The following is a 16,448-nucleotide window of genomic DNA, read 5'->3' as shown; positions in this document are numbered from 1 at the left end:
GATTAGGCTTTACCTATTATAAAAGACTAACTTTCTGTGATTTTCCAGTGCCATGTTAATTTTGTGTGAGGTAGATCTCTGATGGAGACACATAAGTTCGTTTCCATTGACTTGTGAACGTTTTTGTGGCACAGTAGTGCCATGCAGTGCTAGCCCCAGTGCTAGAATCAGTTTAATCATTGCTTTTCTTGGTAGGACCAACTCGCCTGGGCATAGTGTGACAGTGCCATGGACAGGAGTGCTTCAGCTTGTGTTCCCAGCTAGCTCGGTAGATAGCTCCGTGTGAGACTGTTGATCATGTGAATGTACCCTCAAAAGAGTTGCCTTCAGAAAGACTGGTTCAGGGGGATTGGAGTAAGGATGTGTTCGGTAGCAAGACACCCCAGTGCGATACTCTCGTAGGACACCCAACAGCCTTCCTTGATAATGATGAACAGAAGATCCCTGTCTTTGCAAGTAATAACTTCCCATAGAAGCTGACCCCAGACTTCATACGTTGCAAGAAAACAAGAAAAAGTATGGAAGGAAAAGAAAATGTTCTCATATTTGTGCTTTTTATTGTGTATTTAACTTGTGAACTTGCATGTATTTTTTGTCCCGTTACTGGTGCAGTGGCAGCTACAAAGATGCAGAGTTTGATAATGGCTGTGCTTGATAGAGTGTAGAAGCTGTTGAAAATTAGAGGTTTTCTGACTAAAAATGAGTCGAGTCATCAAGGATTTTTTGACATTATTTGTCTGCTACTTTGGTGATATGTTTGCATATGCAAATGATTTGGATTTAGACTTTGATTTGTAGACCTAAAACAATCTTTGGCTCTACCTTAGAGGTTCTGGGATGTCTTCATTTAGATAACGTTAGCCAGTGTTTCTGGATGGCTTGTTTCTGTTTTGTCAGTGTCACTTGTTTGCCTTGCTAAATAAGTTTACATTTTTAACGTATAAGTTCTGGCTTCCTAGTGTAGTGTCACATGTTTCCTATCTCAGCTAGTTGAAGGCAATAGAAGTTTAAAATAGGTGAGAAATGGTGACAGGAGCTAACGGTTCTTTAAACAAACCAAACTGGGGTTAATAATACTTGTCTTCATCTGATTTGTGAGCTATTTTAAATGTTTATCATTCCCTATAAATTTTTTCAAAGGTAAACAGAGGCTGTGAACACAGTGCCATTTGCTTTCTCCACTTATATCATCTTATTCCTACTGAAGTGGGATTACTTCTAGTTCCCGAAGTTGCATCAGGATAGCGTATCATTATACTTCTGGATAACTCCTGGAAGGACAGGGAGTATAATTATAATACCCAGGTTCATACAGCCCAAAACTTACCTAAGTGTCTTTACCTGTTGTGTTTTGTTTTGGTTGTTTTTTTTTTGGTTTTTTTTTTTTTTTTGGTGAATTGTTGAGTATTTCGCATTTAAAACTTTCTTGGCTGTTATAAGAAATTGGATGGAGATGAAACAAGGTATAAAGTTCAAAGCCCCATTCCCAATATCAGACATCACTGGCAACATCGCCACTGTGCTGAAATCTGATCAGTAGACGTTAAATACTTGATTAATCATATGTTTTAGGAAAAGGCACATCACTTGTATGTAGATGTATATTTTGATGAAGCATTCTAGAAATGGGGAACCATGTAATTAAATACATATTTAGCATATGGCACTGAAGAACAACAAAATATAATTTGTATATGTAGACTGGGTTAGAAAAGTAGCAGAAGTTTTCTAATGTTATTTTTCAGTGGTATAGTCACAGTATATTGTGGTTTTGAAGTGGATGTGTTCTCTTAGCTGTCTGGTTTAATTTCTGTGCTCTGCAAGACAAGCACAATAAATGCTCATAATAACCCCCCTGTGACATACCTTGCTTGCCCAACTTGTAAAGTGGGGCTGATATTTCTTTGATTAATCTTAATGCTGAGATTTTTTCTTTCTCCTATATGTGAGTGCAAATGAGTTAGCAAGTGTCCAGAGCAATCTTTATAGATGAAATGTAATGGAAATTTTGGGCAATGTTTCCAATCTCAAAAATAGAAAAAACAACACCCCAACCTCAAAAAACCCAAAACAATGCCTTCCCCAGAAGTTCTATACTAAGAAAAACATTGTGAGGTGCCAACACATAAGCGTTGGACTATGGTTTCTGATTTCCTTGATTATATTCAATTCACGTGTTTGTACTTTGCATCTTGGAGATGTTAGAAATTACCCTGCAAAAATTCGATAGAGAAAGTTGATAATTTCATGAAACCCAGTCAACCCCTGAACCAGGACACTGACGGACAGCAGGCATGGTGGCACTCCCACTATAGTGATAGGAACTGGCAGCACTTTAATACCATCTCTGTGTAGTAGTTGTAAATGCCACTTATAAATTTGCAGAGCAAAATAATTGTGGGAGGTTTTATTGATGTTGTAAACAATGATATCAACAGTGGTTAACTTCCCAGCAATAATTTTTGGAAGGCTATTTTTAATAAATACCATGTTCTTTCACTAAGTTAAATTAGTTAGTTACAGAAAGTGTTACATGTTACGTAATTAAAAAAAAATATTTTTTCATAGTCTTGGGGATTTTGTGTTTTGTCTGGGAGACCGCATGCATTGTTGGCATGGAATTTAAGGTTTCTTGTTGTAAAAAGTCAAAATTGGAAGCATTACAGTATTGTTCAGAAGCCACATTTATGTGATTATTAGAATAAGAAAGGACCAGAAGTCCATTGCAGAGGTGACGCTTCCCCCTCCGACTGTGACCTATAGGCTTGGGCTTTGTATTATATCACTCCAAGTTCCGTGACCAGTCTCTCAACTTCTTTTTCTTTTTTTTTTTTTTTGGTGGTGCAACTTTCTATTTCAAATACTGCACCTGGATATGCAGCACTAAAAATATGATGTATTTGAACAGCACTGTAGTAATTTAAAATGAAACTATGTTAGAGTAAAATTTGGTCGCCTGCCATAATATAAGCCAGCAAGGCAGTTACTCAGGAGTGAATTTCTGTGGTAGCACTGAAATTTGGTTCTCAAAATGGTGTTTTCCAAGGCTGTGCACAACTACTTTGTTCACTCCGGTTCTTCGAGCACAGTTTTGAGACTTTAATGTATTGTCAAGACTTCCTTTGATACTTATGAACGTCAGAGGCGTGTGTACACACCACAGTGTCGTGCTGGAGATCCTGTGTGTAAACTCCAGGTAAGCAGGTAAATCTGCGTGGGGCAGTCATCACAAAGAAATATTGTATAGCCAGAAGTAAAAGTTTAAGTTTCAACAAATTTTGCAACACTGTCATTTAGCTTGAGTGTAGCAACAAACTGATGCTGCCCTAATGCTTATGGCTCAATAACTAGTTGTAACAGTCTTGGTGATTTCTGCAGTGTTTTGCGTTATAGACATTTAAGAATATTTTTGAGTAACAGAGTGAAAATCTCGCTTCAAGTCATTACAAATAACATCTCACTGATCTAAAAAGCATGTATCGCCTTCACTCTGTAACCTAACTCGGCAATGGCTGGGGCATATTCAGAATGATTGCTAATTTCCTTAAAATCTTTTTATAGCTTTTCATTTCATTATAAGTTTATTCTGATTACATATGTCAATTTTATTAAATGTCAGAGATATGGGTAATATAATATAAAAATATAAATAGATCATCTCCTTGTAATCACATTTTTCCCAAATTGAAGCAAAGCAAACAGCCAAACATTTCCCTCAAATCCAGTTATGGGATCATTTGGGAAAGCAGATGTTGTATCCATTTCTCTTGAATACTTGAATTAATCAATCATTCTCTATGAAAGAGGTTTAGCTCACTGAAATTTTGAATCATCTGCAAATAGCATGAAGTATGTTTACAGAAGACAGCTCCAACAAGCTTAGCTTCTTTTTTTTCCTTTTCTTCCCCCTCCCCGCCAATTGCAGAGCCAGTAGAAAAAGCCAGAGGAGAATTTGGCAGTAGATAAATTTAGCACAGGTCTCAGTGTAACATAGAATTGCTGCAGATGCCTCCATTATTTAACCTGAGCCAAACCCAGTATGAAGTTAAGATCATTTGCTTTTCAATCTCATAACGGCATGTCCCTTTGGTAACAGACTGACTGTTCTCATTGTTCTAAGAACAATGAAACGGCATCAGCGCAACCTCGGACGCGGAGGCGGACGTGGGTTTGTGCGCGTGTCAAGGTAAATTTCTCTGTATCCTTATGCCCCTAGAGGCAATTTGACTTCCCATTTTCATGCCTTCAGGGTTTTTTTGCCATTTCCTATTTTTGTTCTGTGCCTGATTTGGAGAGTGTTTGGGTTTTGCTGTAGCAGAAGGTTACTGTTTTTTGATAGAACACTTGTAAGAAAAAGGTTAAAATTGGGTAGTGGAAAAATGACATCACTTTCCAAAATTCAGCAAACCAATTGAACCAAGCGGATAAATCCTTAACTTCATTGTTTAGTCAGCTCTTTTAATTGGTGTTGGCTTCTTCTGTTAGCTGTGTGAGGCAGGGGCTTTGATGAAGGGTTTTGAGAAGGGAATGTGGCCACCTGAGTGACTCGGTTGCTGCTCCTGAGCCCACAGCACAGCGTTGTTGCTACACAAAAACATGGAAAGGCTGCATCCAGCTAAAATTATAAAAAATAATTTTTTCTTTGCTTTTAAGACCTTTTGAGAAAAATTCCATTTACTCAAAAATCCACATTTCAGGAAGCACTAATCTCTGAAGAAATGGGAGCATTTTAAGTAGCAGAATAATTAACATCACTAGAAACCTGATTTCGTATTTGGCAATAACACAAAACTTGATTGGCAATCAGATGTGAAGTGTTGATTAATAACAGCTTTGGTTTACAACCCTGCATCCAGTATTGTAATTTAACTTCAGTATAAACAGGTTTCTTTTCAACTGCAGGGTCTCATTCTTGCCAGAATTGCAGAATTTTTCTTCAAAAATGTAATTCCCTGGATTTACATGAAAGCTTAATGGGAACATAGTTCACTGTTGACTACACTGTTATCGCCATTCACCCTTTCTTTCCAAGTGTTGTAAATGATGCATTCAGTATAGCTCTAGAAAAAGATAATGTATATCCTCTACTGTGCTTCTTTCACCCTTCTCCTTGAATATTGTCACTACTTGCTCTTTCTTTGTTAATTTACTTTTTTTAAAATACAGTTTTATATTCACTGCATGTAATAGTTACAAAAACGTAGCCTTTTCAAAAGATCATTTTATACTTCAAGCACAGCTAAAAGAAATGTCATGGATACATTCTTTCACTTTTTATTTAAACAAAGTTAAACTATCAGTCTGATTTGGAAAAACAAGCAATGAGCCTTTTCATTGCGTTTGGATCCCAGCTGCATTGCACATTTAATAGTTTGAAGTGTAATTTTTATAAGAGTTTCTGCTACAACTCTTCTGACTTCAGTTATTTTTAATATGATTTCTGACATGTCTTCTGAAAGCTACATGTTGTCAGTGGGGTACAAGATTAGATTTTTTAATTATAATTCCTCCTTATAATTTTTTTCATAGTCCTGGGTTGAATAGGTAAGACTTGTGAGTAAAGACAGAAAGAAAATAAACGTTTAATCCAGAAAAGAGGAAATCCAGAGGAGAGAGAATATGGGTGTAAATCCTTTTTTCCCTTAAATTTGCCTCTCGATTTCCTCTGCACAAGTCAAAGGTTGTGCCTCATGATCCTGCTGGGTCTTGGAGGAGGCAGCTCCAAGTGCGGGGGTGACGTTCTCTGCCTGTGGCTGGCACTGGTTCTCCCGGGGTTATGTGGTCCAGCGGGATGGGGCCTCCTTCCTGACGCCTGGCAAGAGGAGGAGAAGAAAAGGTTTTCCATCATTTTTTCCATTCCAGTCCTGGCAAAGTGGAGGAAGAGAGGAAAGCAGGTGGTTATTCCTGCTCCTGCATCATCTGGGAAAAGTTGGGATATGAAGACATAGCACGAAGGAAGGGCTTAGGTTTGATATTGGGGGAAATCTTAAAGTTAACAGCAGCTGGTGCATGGAACAGATTATTTTTGCTCTCTGCAGTTCCAGGTGCCTTGACGTGATGGTGGTTCGGTGTCTCTAAGAGATATGTTTCCATCGGGATGGATGGACAAAAATGTTTGCACATCTATACAGGGGACCATAACTTTAAAATATGGATATTCTTTTTGGGTTGAGTTATCTTTGTGAGATACGCAAGTTTTAGTGTCTTTAATAAGACACAAATACAGGTGATTAGTTGAAATAGCCATAACTCCAAAAGAGAAAGCAAAAAAATCTTGTTGAAACTTCCATGTTAAAGCAGCCTAGCCGTCTGTGAAGGAAACTCCCAGCATTTTGATCTGTGCTGCGTGTAGCTTTAGATCTGGAAAGGAAGCTCCTTTGTGTTTAGATGCTACTCAGCTGCAAGTAGTGGTTTTGATTCAAAGGAATTGCATCTAAATGCCTCTCTGCTTCCAAGTAGGCTGCTGCAATTTTAGATTTGATGCACTTTATTTCTGGTAGGAAAATACATGAGCAGAGTGTTCTTTTTTTTAAGCTGATGTGAAAGTCATGAGTAGTTGCTGAAGTCAGAAGACTCTTGTATAACGCTGTCTACAAAGATTTTTAGGATCCAGTTTCCCATAGATCTATCTAAATGAGGACTAAAATGTCTTTCTGCAGCCTCATCATAAACCACTGATGGCTTGATGGATTTGGGCATTAGGATTAGCACAATAATCATGTTGTTCTTTGGTCACTGAGACGGATCTGTTCAGATAGTTGGAAAGTTCTCCACAACTAAGTAATGACAAGTCAAAAAAGATTTCGTGGCATGTCCGATCATAATTTCTAAAATTCATGTTTTCCATTTAAAAATGTAAATGTGTGTTCTTCTACTGGGAAAAATACTAATGGTACACGTTTCTGAACAACCTTTGGTTTAAGTTTCCTTTGTCTTATCAGACTTGACCATGTTAGCTCTTATTTTATATCCAGAGATATAAAATACTTCATTTTAAAGTAACTTTTTTCTACATAGTTACATCAGTGAGGAAGATCTTACTGGTTTGGAATTGTTCTTGGTTCCCAGAGCCTTTTGGAAAATTAATATTTTCAAAATGTGATTTTATATTACGGTCACCACATAAACAAGTAAGTCTCAGAACAACTTAGAACTGAGCTTGAACTAATTCTTCCATTTCTCTGATTCAGAGTGATTAAGTGTGTGTCCCTGAGTCGAATTTCTTTATAATCCTGTTTTTCAGTGGTGCTTATTCTGCACTTTCAATCTTGTAGTCGCAATGCACTTGATTAGCATGGTGGAAAGTGTCAGACCATGAGGAGGTATGGAGAAGGTACTGATGGATTTATTTATTTATTTATTTATTTAACTTTTTTCCCCCCTGAAAAATAAATGAGCTGTTGAGAATAACATTTAGAGGATAGATGGGGGGGGAATACAAAATAGGAGTTCAACTTACAGGAAGAAAGAGCAGAAGAGGAGATGGAAAAGGAAGAAGAGAAATGGATACAGAAGACATCTCAGAAAAATTACATCTGTTGCTGTCGACTGTTAACACTGGGGAGAAGACGAGGAATGAAGGGTAGAAAAACAGAAGGAGGAAGGTGTAGTAACCTCTGTAACTAACTTAAAACAGGAAATGGATTATCCTCTAGAGTTCAGCACAGCTTGCAAAGGAGCGTAGATAGCCTTTAATTCCTACTAGCAAGGGATTTAATAGTAAAGGATGTAGCTGGCGTGTTCAGACACAGTCACGTTTCATCACTATGATCCTCCCTTCTCCATAAAACAAGACACCTTAACTCGGAAACGTGGTCCCCCGGCCAATCTTTATGGGCAGATGTGCTGCAGTAATATGCCAACACATGTCCTGTGCTTGCAGTGTTTCCTTCCCACATGGCCATAATGAGACCTCTGCTTATAGGGTTTTCTAATTTACTCTTACCCTGAAGGATAACATCAGCAATATGGGGATGTTGTTAAACATGGCATATGTGGTTGCTGTGAGCTGCCTTCTCCTTACTCGTTCCGTGGGTGAAAAGTGACTTGTTTCCTCAGGAGGCTTCTTGTGCAGCGTATAGCAATTGTTCACGGAGAAAATCTTCAGAAGAGTTATGACAAGAGATACTAATAAAAAACCCCAAAACATAGTTGCTGGCATCCAGCCTTACAGTTCAGTGTGGGAACTTCTCCTTCCCACAGGATGGAGGGAGAGTAGTGTAAACTCCTGTACAGCACCTCTTTACATACACAAACATAAATCATTAGAGTTAGTTCATGTCTTGTTGGAAGTATAGTTAGTATCAAGCCTTGGCTCTATTCCAATTTTGCTGTTTTCTTAAGAAAAAATAAATGTCTGTGGCCATAAGTTAAATTTATGTTATAAATATGCACGATTAAAGTCAACCCTGTTTGCTCATGTACCAAAATTGTCCCGGCAGGGGAATTTGGAGAACCCAAATTTATTGCTATGGCTCCTTGACATTTCTGCTCCTCTGGCTCCAACTGCGGCTCTCGCCAAAACCAAGCTGGAGCGGAGCAGAGCATTTCTGCTGTCTGATCAGGTACACGGTGCCCAACAGGGACAGCTGGCAGTTGCTGGTGCTGCTGGCTTTGTACCAGGGACAAATTCCCCTCTGATGGGAAAATGTAACCATATTATGTGCCCTTTTAAATTATTGCTCACTGGGCAAAAAATGGTGCCACCCTCCTGCAGCTTGGGATTTGGTCCCTGGGACATTCCCGGGGGGTGGGAATGGTAGCAGAGGTGAGTTATGCCGTGTACCTCTAATGGCATACGACTCACCCGTTATCTCAGACCTTCCAGGGTGAATAATACCCTAAAAACAAGCCTATAATACACTGTTGAGATTTTTTCCTGTCTCAGGGTCATCTGCAATGCTGGGCACATGTCATGCATATTACTGCGCTCATTTGCAGCATAAATGGCTCATGGGGGTCAGCAGCAGAGTGCAGACTCTTTCACCCCTTGAGCAATGAAGCACTGAGTAAAAGTTACTATTATCAATTAGTGGCTGTATGAAGCAAATCATTAGTCTTAGTTCAGTTATTAGCAGCTAGGTGTTCATGAAACGTGCCATGTGCAGCTAGTGTTGGACCTCAGCAGTCACCATCAAGGCCAGTTGCTGAATTTGTGACATCTCCGGGTTGTCCCTGCATGGGTTTTTGTTGTCCCCCCAAAAAAGGTGTGTTTGGAGTCACTGTAGAGGGGTTTTTGGTTGCTGCCAGTGTTGTGTACCTAGTGAGTGAATAATTAAGGCAATTTCAGTCTCGAGGCGAGTATTCTGAAGCTTTTAATATACTGACTTCATGATGTAAAGCCAAAAATTAGATTTCCAGTTTTGTTGTTGGTTGCTACTTCATTTGTAAGAACAAAGTTGCCATCTTAGAGAAGGGGAGGTTGCAGTGCAAATTAGTCTTGATCGAAAGTATTGTTTCTCTAGGACTCCTGTTTTTGAAACCCTTAATGTGCAAGTTTTCCTCATACCCATTAGCTTTGCATAATGACTTTACACAAGACATTTTAGACAGCAAGCAGCATGAATTAAGTTCTATTTAAGAACTTAAATTGCACCTTTATACTGTGTTATACTTTAAAAGATTAGGGAGTTAATGGGGAAAAAATGGAATTGTATCTTTAGCGTTACTTCTATATTGAACTACGTATTTAATTTTGGTGCATTTTGCAGGGGGATTCATAGCTGTACCTCTATAACTATATAGAATAACTAATACAATAAGAAAAATAAGAATAACTAATAAAATTCTGATACACCAAATACTTATTGCATAGAATTGACTTTAACCATGTAATTAGAATAGACATTAGAAACCTTTTTCACGTTTCTTCGAGTAATGAGGAGAGGGTTGGCGTGTTGTTTTCTCCTTCAGTGACTCAGGTGTCTAATGATTTTCAATATTAGTGAAGAAAGGATTTGACTGACAGTTTCTTTGAGGAGAATTTAAAGCGATTGAGTTGTAGGATGTCATCGGTGGGGCCCGGTCAGCCGGAGCACTAGTTGGGTAGGGACATCTGGTGGTGCGATGAAGGAATGCTTGAACACTTGCAACTCAATGTGCAGTTGCACTGGAGTGACTAAGGCAAAAACATCATTATGCTCATGCTGTCATTACTTTTCTGTTTCGATATTATTCTAGAAACATTTATGTTTCAGTTTGTGTATAGTTTGAATTTACTGGAAAAGTAGAAACTAAGGCCCTGTTCTTGAGCTGGCAGCTTGCAGATGTAATGTGTTGAATGCCCTTAACTCAAAGGGCATTTAACTTGCAGTCAGTTGGAGGTTGATAATCAAACTCATGGTACTGGACTGTGGTTCCGTGGACAGAGCAGGTATAAGTAAACCCTGTGCATTTGGGCTCTGTTTGTAGTTCTGCCAGTGATTTGCTGTGATCTCTGGGCAAAGCTGATTTCATTTGCTTCAGTCCATCACTCACCGATTGTTTCCATCTTTCTGTAAAAGTGCTGTGCTGTGATGATTTTCAGCTTCTGAAGTCCACAGGCAAAGAATCATAAAAAGTAAAATGTTTATGTATCTTTGGTTACAAAGTTCTATATTAATTAAAGATAACAATGAAAAATTTTTCTTGTGCAAGGTTACCTTGAATCCCTATAGATCATATATACATGACCAATATCTTAGGTGTAGTCATTTTAAAAGAGAAAGTCCTTAGGACTTTCATCATCCTTAGGATGAATTTTCTACTTATTTAGCACTGTGCACATGGTGACAAAACAAAGTCCTTGGAAACGTATGTGTTGAAGGTCATACCCTTGGGAAGATTTCCCAGGAGTGTTTAATGCTGTGACGTCTTAGCACCACCGCACCAGGCACTCGCCTGCCAGAATGAAGCAAGACTCTGTTGATCTGTTGATCATCTTTCATCTTGTTCCTGCTGTTCATATGTATCCAGCCATCGGTAGCACGCATTGACCCTGCATGGTGTCTTCTGGGAGATGGTGCCACATGCTCTCGGGAAGGTTCAGGCACAGACTTTCCAGGGACATCTTGGTCTTTGCATGCAGAAGGCAAAGGATTGTGCTCCTCTACTCCCACTTACGAAGCTTTTGCAACTGCTGTCCTGTCTTCTCTTAGAGTAGATTTGTTCTTGAAATTATGATGTTGGTAAGTTACTAGTTTGTGCTTTATGTATTGTGTCAGGAATGCATTTTTACCATGATGTATTCTCCATGCAATCCCATAAAAAGGGGAAAAAAACCCCAAGTATCTACTCTTTGCTTTGCTACCAACATGACAGTGGTGCTCTGAAAAGTCTTCCAGGAAGAATCTGTGTCACCTGCAAGTTTCAACTCCTTTCATCATTCCCTGGGCAGAAAAAGTCAATAACCTAAAACTTTCACAACCAATTATGGACTCTTTACTGTGGTCATTAGTCACACAAGGAACACTGTATTCTGGAAGGAAGGATGTATGTAATGAAGCTCAGAACAACCACTACATAATTAAAATACTGGGACTTTCAGATTGAGAGTTTTCTTAAAGTAACAAGCTGCAGAGATCAGCAATGTGTGAAGTAGAACAGTATATCTCAAAGTCAGAATAACTATTCCCTGCAGCTCCTCAGAAGAGGGTGGTTTTTTTATTGAGGTCCAACCCTCCTTTTTCTCCTTACAGTAACATTTATGTTTCGTAAAACTCATCATGACTTTCTTCCATAAAGTAACAATTCTTTGTCACAGGAAATCTTCCATTATCACCCCAGTGATTCTGTCACCAACCTTTAAAAGCTTCTCTGCTGTTGGTTTGGATGAAAGAGAGAAGCGCTGGCATTCGTATGCTGTACCCTTTGTCTCTGAGATGTCCCAAGGCCGTGGCGACAACTGTGAAGCCGGGGATGGCCACAGAGTTATTACAGACGTGCTGTTTTCAGTTAATGAGAAGCTGGTGTTCATCCGCAGCCCTTCTACGTAATATTTAATCTATAATACTTTATATTGCAAGCAGCCCATTATAGCAAAACCTGTTGTTTTTATGTTTCAGGTGCAAAGATGGCTTGAAAGGATTTACATACTCTGCACTAAAGTAAGTAAAGTTTCTGTGAGTACGTAGCTTAAAGTGAAGATTTTGAGGCATTGTGCACAGTGGCAGCTGCATTGTGTGAAAAGAGTTTTCTTAAGAAAAATCATAGAATCATAGAATCGTTTAGGTTGGAAAAGACCTTTAAGATCATCCAGTCCAACCATTAACCTAACATTACCAAGTCCACACTAAACCAATTAAGGGTAGAGTAGCAATTTTGTGTTTCCTGGCTTGGTGGCTGGATTATTTTAATGAAAGTAAAAACTAGGAATCATTAAGGTTGGAAAGGACCTCTAAGATCATCAGTCCAACCATCAACCCAACACCACCATGTCCACTAAACCATGTCCCAAAGTGCCACATCTACCCGTTTTTTGAACACCTCCAGGGATGGTGACTCCACCACCTCTCTGGGCAGCCTCTTCCAATGCTTGACTACCCTTTCCGTGAAGAAATTTTTCCTAATATCCAATCTAAACCTCCCCTGGCGCAGCTTGAGCCCATTTCCTCTTGTCCTATAGCTAGCTGCTTGGGAGAAGAGACCAACACCCACCTCACTACAACCTCCTTTCAGGTAGTTGTAAAGAGCAATAAGGTCTCCCCTCAGCCTCCTTTTCTCCAGGCTAAATTACCCCAGTTCCCTCAGCTGCTCCTCATAAGACCTGTGCTCCAGACCCTTCACCAGCTTCGTTGCTCTTTTTTGGATGCATTCCAGCACCTCAATGTCTTTCTTGTATTGAGGGGCCCAAACTGAACACAGTATTCCAAGTGTGGCCTCAAATGTACTCAGGGCTGCGTACAAAGGGACAATCACTTCCCTAGTCCTGCTGGCCACACTATTTCTGATCCAAGAAATTCATTTGAGATAGCTTCAACGTGCCACTAAACCTTGTGTCTGCCCTAGTGGTCCAGGCTCTCCTAGAATTTACTTCACAATGGGACCCTCTGGTGTTCCTTACTTATTTGTTGTAGTTATACAAAGTTCTCCCATCTTTGTGTCTTGTTTCAAAAGTATAAAGACACATTATTGTTATCTGTTCCTTACATATTCTGTTACCTGTCTACTAGTCAGACAGCCCAGTGCATGGACAGCGTCAGCTCAAAAGGTGAAGACTGGAAGTCAAGGAAGACAGACTTGCTGTTGTCGGTAGTAGAAAATATTTTATAGAGTTTGCAGCTATGAAACAGCTGTGGAATTTGATATAACGTGCCAATAGTTAAATAATTCAGTCTATAGTCCAGAAATATGGACATGAAACGCTCCTGTGGCAATGTGCAGAAACAGTGCTTCTGAAATCACCGGTTCACAGTCACTAAGTTTTCATACTTTCATCGCCCTCAGCAAGACTATCACAGTACAGTGTAGTTTGGATTATAGTGCATAGTGTTAGGAAACATCTTGCCATTATGACCTCCTTTGCCCTTGATATACAGTAATTCTACACCTAAGATGAACTGGTATATTGACAATATCAACTTCTGGGTGAAGAAAGAGCGCTGAAGATGAAGCCAAGCAACACAAAGTTAATGCTCTTGGTGGGAGAAAAAATATTTTGAAGATTTTATAAATTAGATATTATATAAAAATATTATAGTAATCATCAACCTTTATGTAATGCCATTTTGCTGAAGATAATTGAGATATTTCATGTGCCTTTTTATTTTCTTATTTGGTATTCTTGCTTTGTATGAGAGATGGACTTCCCCGGTAATGTTTTTGTTTCCAGGTTTAAAAAAATTCCTGGCAGCAATTGTGACCATTATCTGAAGTTTAAATATATGTCAGTGAATTGATCTTTTCAAGGAGATACAAGGTTTGGCAACTGTACAGGATGCATTTTCTTTTGCAGACCTGTGGGTAATAACTTCAAGCTTGTCTTAAAGACTTTAGATACTTACATTGGGCTTAATATATTTATTTGCCTTATTTATATAATGGTTGTTTTGCTCTGTTTTGTTTTTTCTTTCAGGTTCATTGTAGGGAAAGAAGAAATCCCCACTCACTCATTTTCACCTGAAGCAGCATTTTCAAAAATAGATAGAAAGATAAAGCATTGTGAAAAAATATCGCAGCCAACGAACATACTGGCTTTAACAAAAAGGCTCATGGACAAAGTGTGAGTCAAAGAAAACAAAAGAAAAACAAAACGAGTCATTCTTACTTCGCTCATTTTAATGGTTTGTTACAATGTATTTGACAATGTTTTGTAATACTTTTGCTTTGCATTTAAGTGTTTTGCATCTCATTTTTACTGGGTAGATAGCAGTGACAAACGATGAACTCTAATGAAAGCAAAATGTAAGACCTGTTTGTCATAGCAGTGACTTGTAGCGTGCAGTTGTCTAACAAGGGACAGTAAATTCAGTCAGTTCTGAGAGGCAGTGGTGGTTGCTTTTTCTGCAGTTCCCAGCAAAACCAGCTCATGGCATGGTTCTGCTGGTGCTAATAGTGATATTATGGAGGCAAAATTGTGCTGCAGCAGTGCTTACTTATGTCACCTTAAGTGACTGTAACATCATCTTTTTGGTGACCTACATCCCTGTATGGCATAAAGGAGAACTGCCTAAGAACAGGATTGGTAGCACCTGCCCTGCCTCCTCTGTCAGGAAATAGGAAATAGCTAACCAAAGAGTGAGTCTAAAACTGTTTGCACAAGGTCAGATCTAGACATCTGAAGCTAGGTAAGATAGGTTCCTTCTCAGTCTACAGGATCCAATTTATTGTCCTTTAGTATGAGCTTAAAAAAATTACATCAGATGGCTTTTCAGGCTAATATGTTCAGGTGATGTACTTCTGCTGTGCTTGATTTGTCTGCTTCAGGCACATTGGATACCACAAGGAGTCATTCATTTAAAGGGAAGATGGAATAAAAAATGTTCATATCACACCTATGAATCTTCACTTCCATTGACCTCTCCAGCAGCAGTTTTATGACCAGATCTTTACCTGCTGACATGCAGGAGAGAAACAAGTCTTCCAAGTGCATTGTGTTCTCAAAGTAGTAGCTTATCTTACTTGCTCAGATAATGAACAGAAATGAAGTGACCTATGTCACATGGCGACTTCCTATGATTTGCTGTGATTTTTAATTGAAAAATGTAAGGGAAGTCAGCAGTGGCTTCTCAGGAATGACTATTAGACAATGAAAGACCTACAAGGAGAAGACAGCTCCAGCCATACACAGATTCTTTTAGCTGAGTTGCTTACACGTACTTTGCCTTAAATACCCCTTATTCAGTTTGCTAGATATAGTTCATAGCTCTTCCACTGTTCGTTAAATACAAGGATCAAGGGACTGTGGGTGGGGAAGAGAGTCTTTTCTTTAAGGTTTTGAAACTCCCGACTCAGACATTCAGAAGACTTTAAATTTCCAGTCCTAATGCTCTCACAGGTTTCTCTTCCATATGGTTCTTTTCAATATAATTGAGTCTAAATGCCTGTAACGTGATCACATTCTCATTACAATTTTTGCTACATAAACTGACCTCACAGATGATTTATGGCCATGAGACTTTATAGTACACGATTCAAAACTTCCAAGATATTTGGCACAGTATATAAATTGTGTAATTTATTTTGCATTAAAACTTAAAATACTTGGCTATAGCAAAATACAATGTTCAGACCTGGTATGGCATTACTTTTAATTCTACATAATGCAGGGCTAACAACTGTACAATCCACACGTCCCACCATCCCAAGCCAGTCTCTTTTAGATGCTCAAGGTCAAGTTCTCAGTCCAAAGTAAGACCTACATAATAATCAACACAGTAGAAGAAATAACCCAGAAGTGAAAGGCTTGTAGTTGAGAGAAGTCTCACAGTGTATCACTGTGCGTTTGTATGTTCTGCATTGCGCTCCAATGAACCTTACGATGGTATGAAAGATGTAAGGACACAGATAATGGATGTGTGGTCAAATACCCTTCCAGAACCACAAAGCAGAGCCAGGCCAGGAAGGGTCACATCACTTCTCCCTTTTGACCACACCAGAAAATTTGTTGTTTAACTTTGTATTTAATGTGTAGCATGGCAAGAGGTTGGATCCAAATAAGTGTGCAGACACTTCTTGCTGTACAACTGAAGTATTGTTTGTTTTTATTGTCCTTTTATGACATCATAAAAGTTCGCAGTGCCCTTCAATAGGTACCGGGGAGAATGAGTGGTGGGAAAATAGCACTTTACGTATTTTTAGGCAAGAAAAATTTATGAAGTCTCCTGTCGATGATGCTGAAAACAGCTACGAGTTAATATGTGTTTCATTGTGCTTTTTGCAGGTGCAAACATGGCCCAAGGCATAGATGCTGTAAACACTATGGAGATAATTGCATCTCATACTGTATTAAAGTAAGTGCAGAAAAAGTTAGA

The 16,448-nt window shown here is 38.9% G+C and overlaps 1 protein-coding gene across 2 annotated transcripts in view; it reads left to right on the top strand.

Moving 5' to 3' along the window:
- Positions 1-16,448, top strand: part of TMEM135 (transmembrane protein 135) — a 190,991-nt gene that overhangs the window by 159,316 nt on the left and 15,227 nt on the right. For both annotated transcript variants that reach the window (XM_075725055.1, XM_075725047.1), the window contains 3 exons: positions 12,042-12,083; positions 14,051-14,197; positions 16,358-16,427. In XM_075725055.1, the coding sequence (XP_075581170.1) occupies positions 12,042-12,083; positions 14,051-14,197; positions 16,358-16,427 (259 nt within the window). The remainder of the gene's footprint in view (positions 1-12,041; positions 12,084-14,050; positions 14,198-16,357; positions 16,428-16,448) is intronic.

Source organism: Pelecanus crispus, chromosome 1, assembly GCF_030463565.1.
Source record: "Pelecanus crispus isolate bPelCri1 chromosome 1, bPelCri1.pri, whole genome shotgun sequence".
NCBI classification, from domain to species: Eukaryota; Metazoa; Chordata; class Aves; order Pelecaniformes; family Pelecanidae; genus Pelecanus; species Pelecanus crispus.
This window is presented reverse-complemented; position numbering and strand designations above follow the sequence as displayed.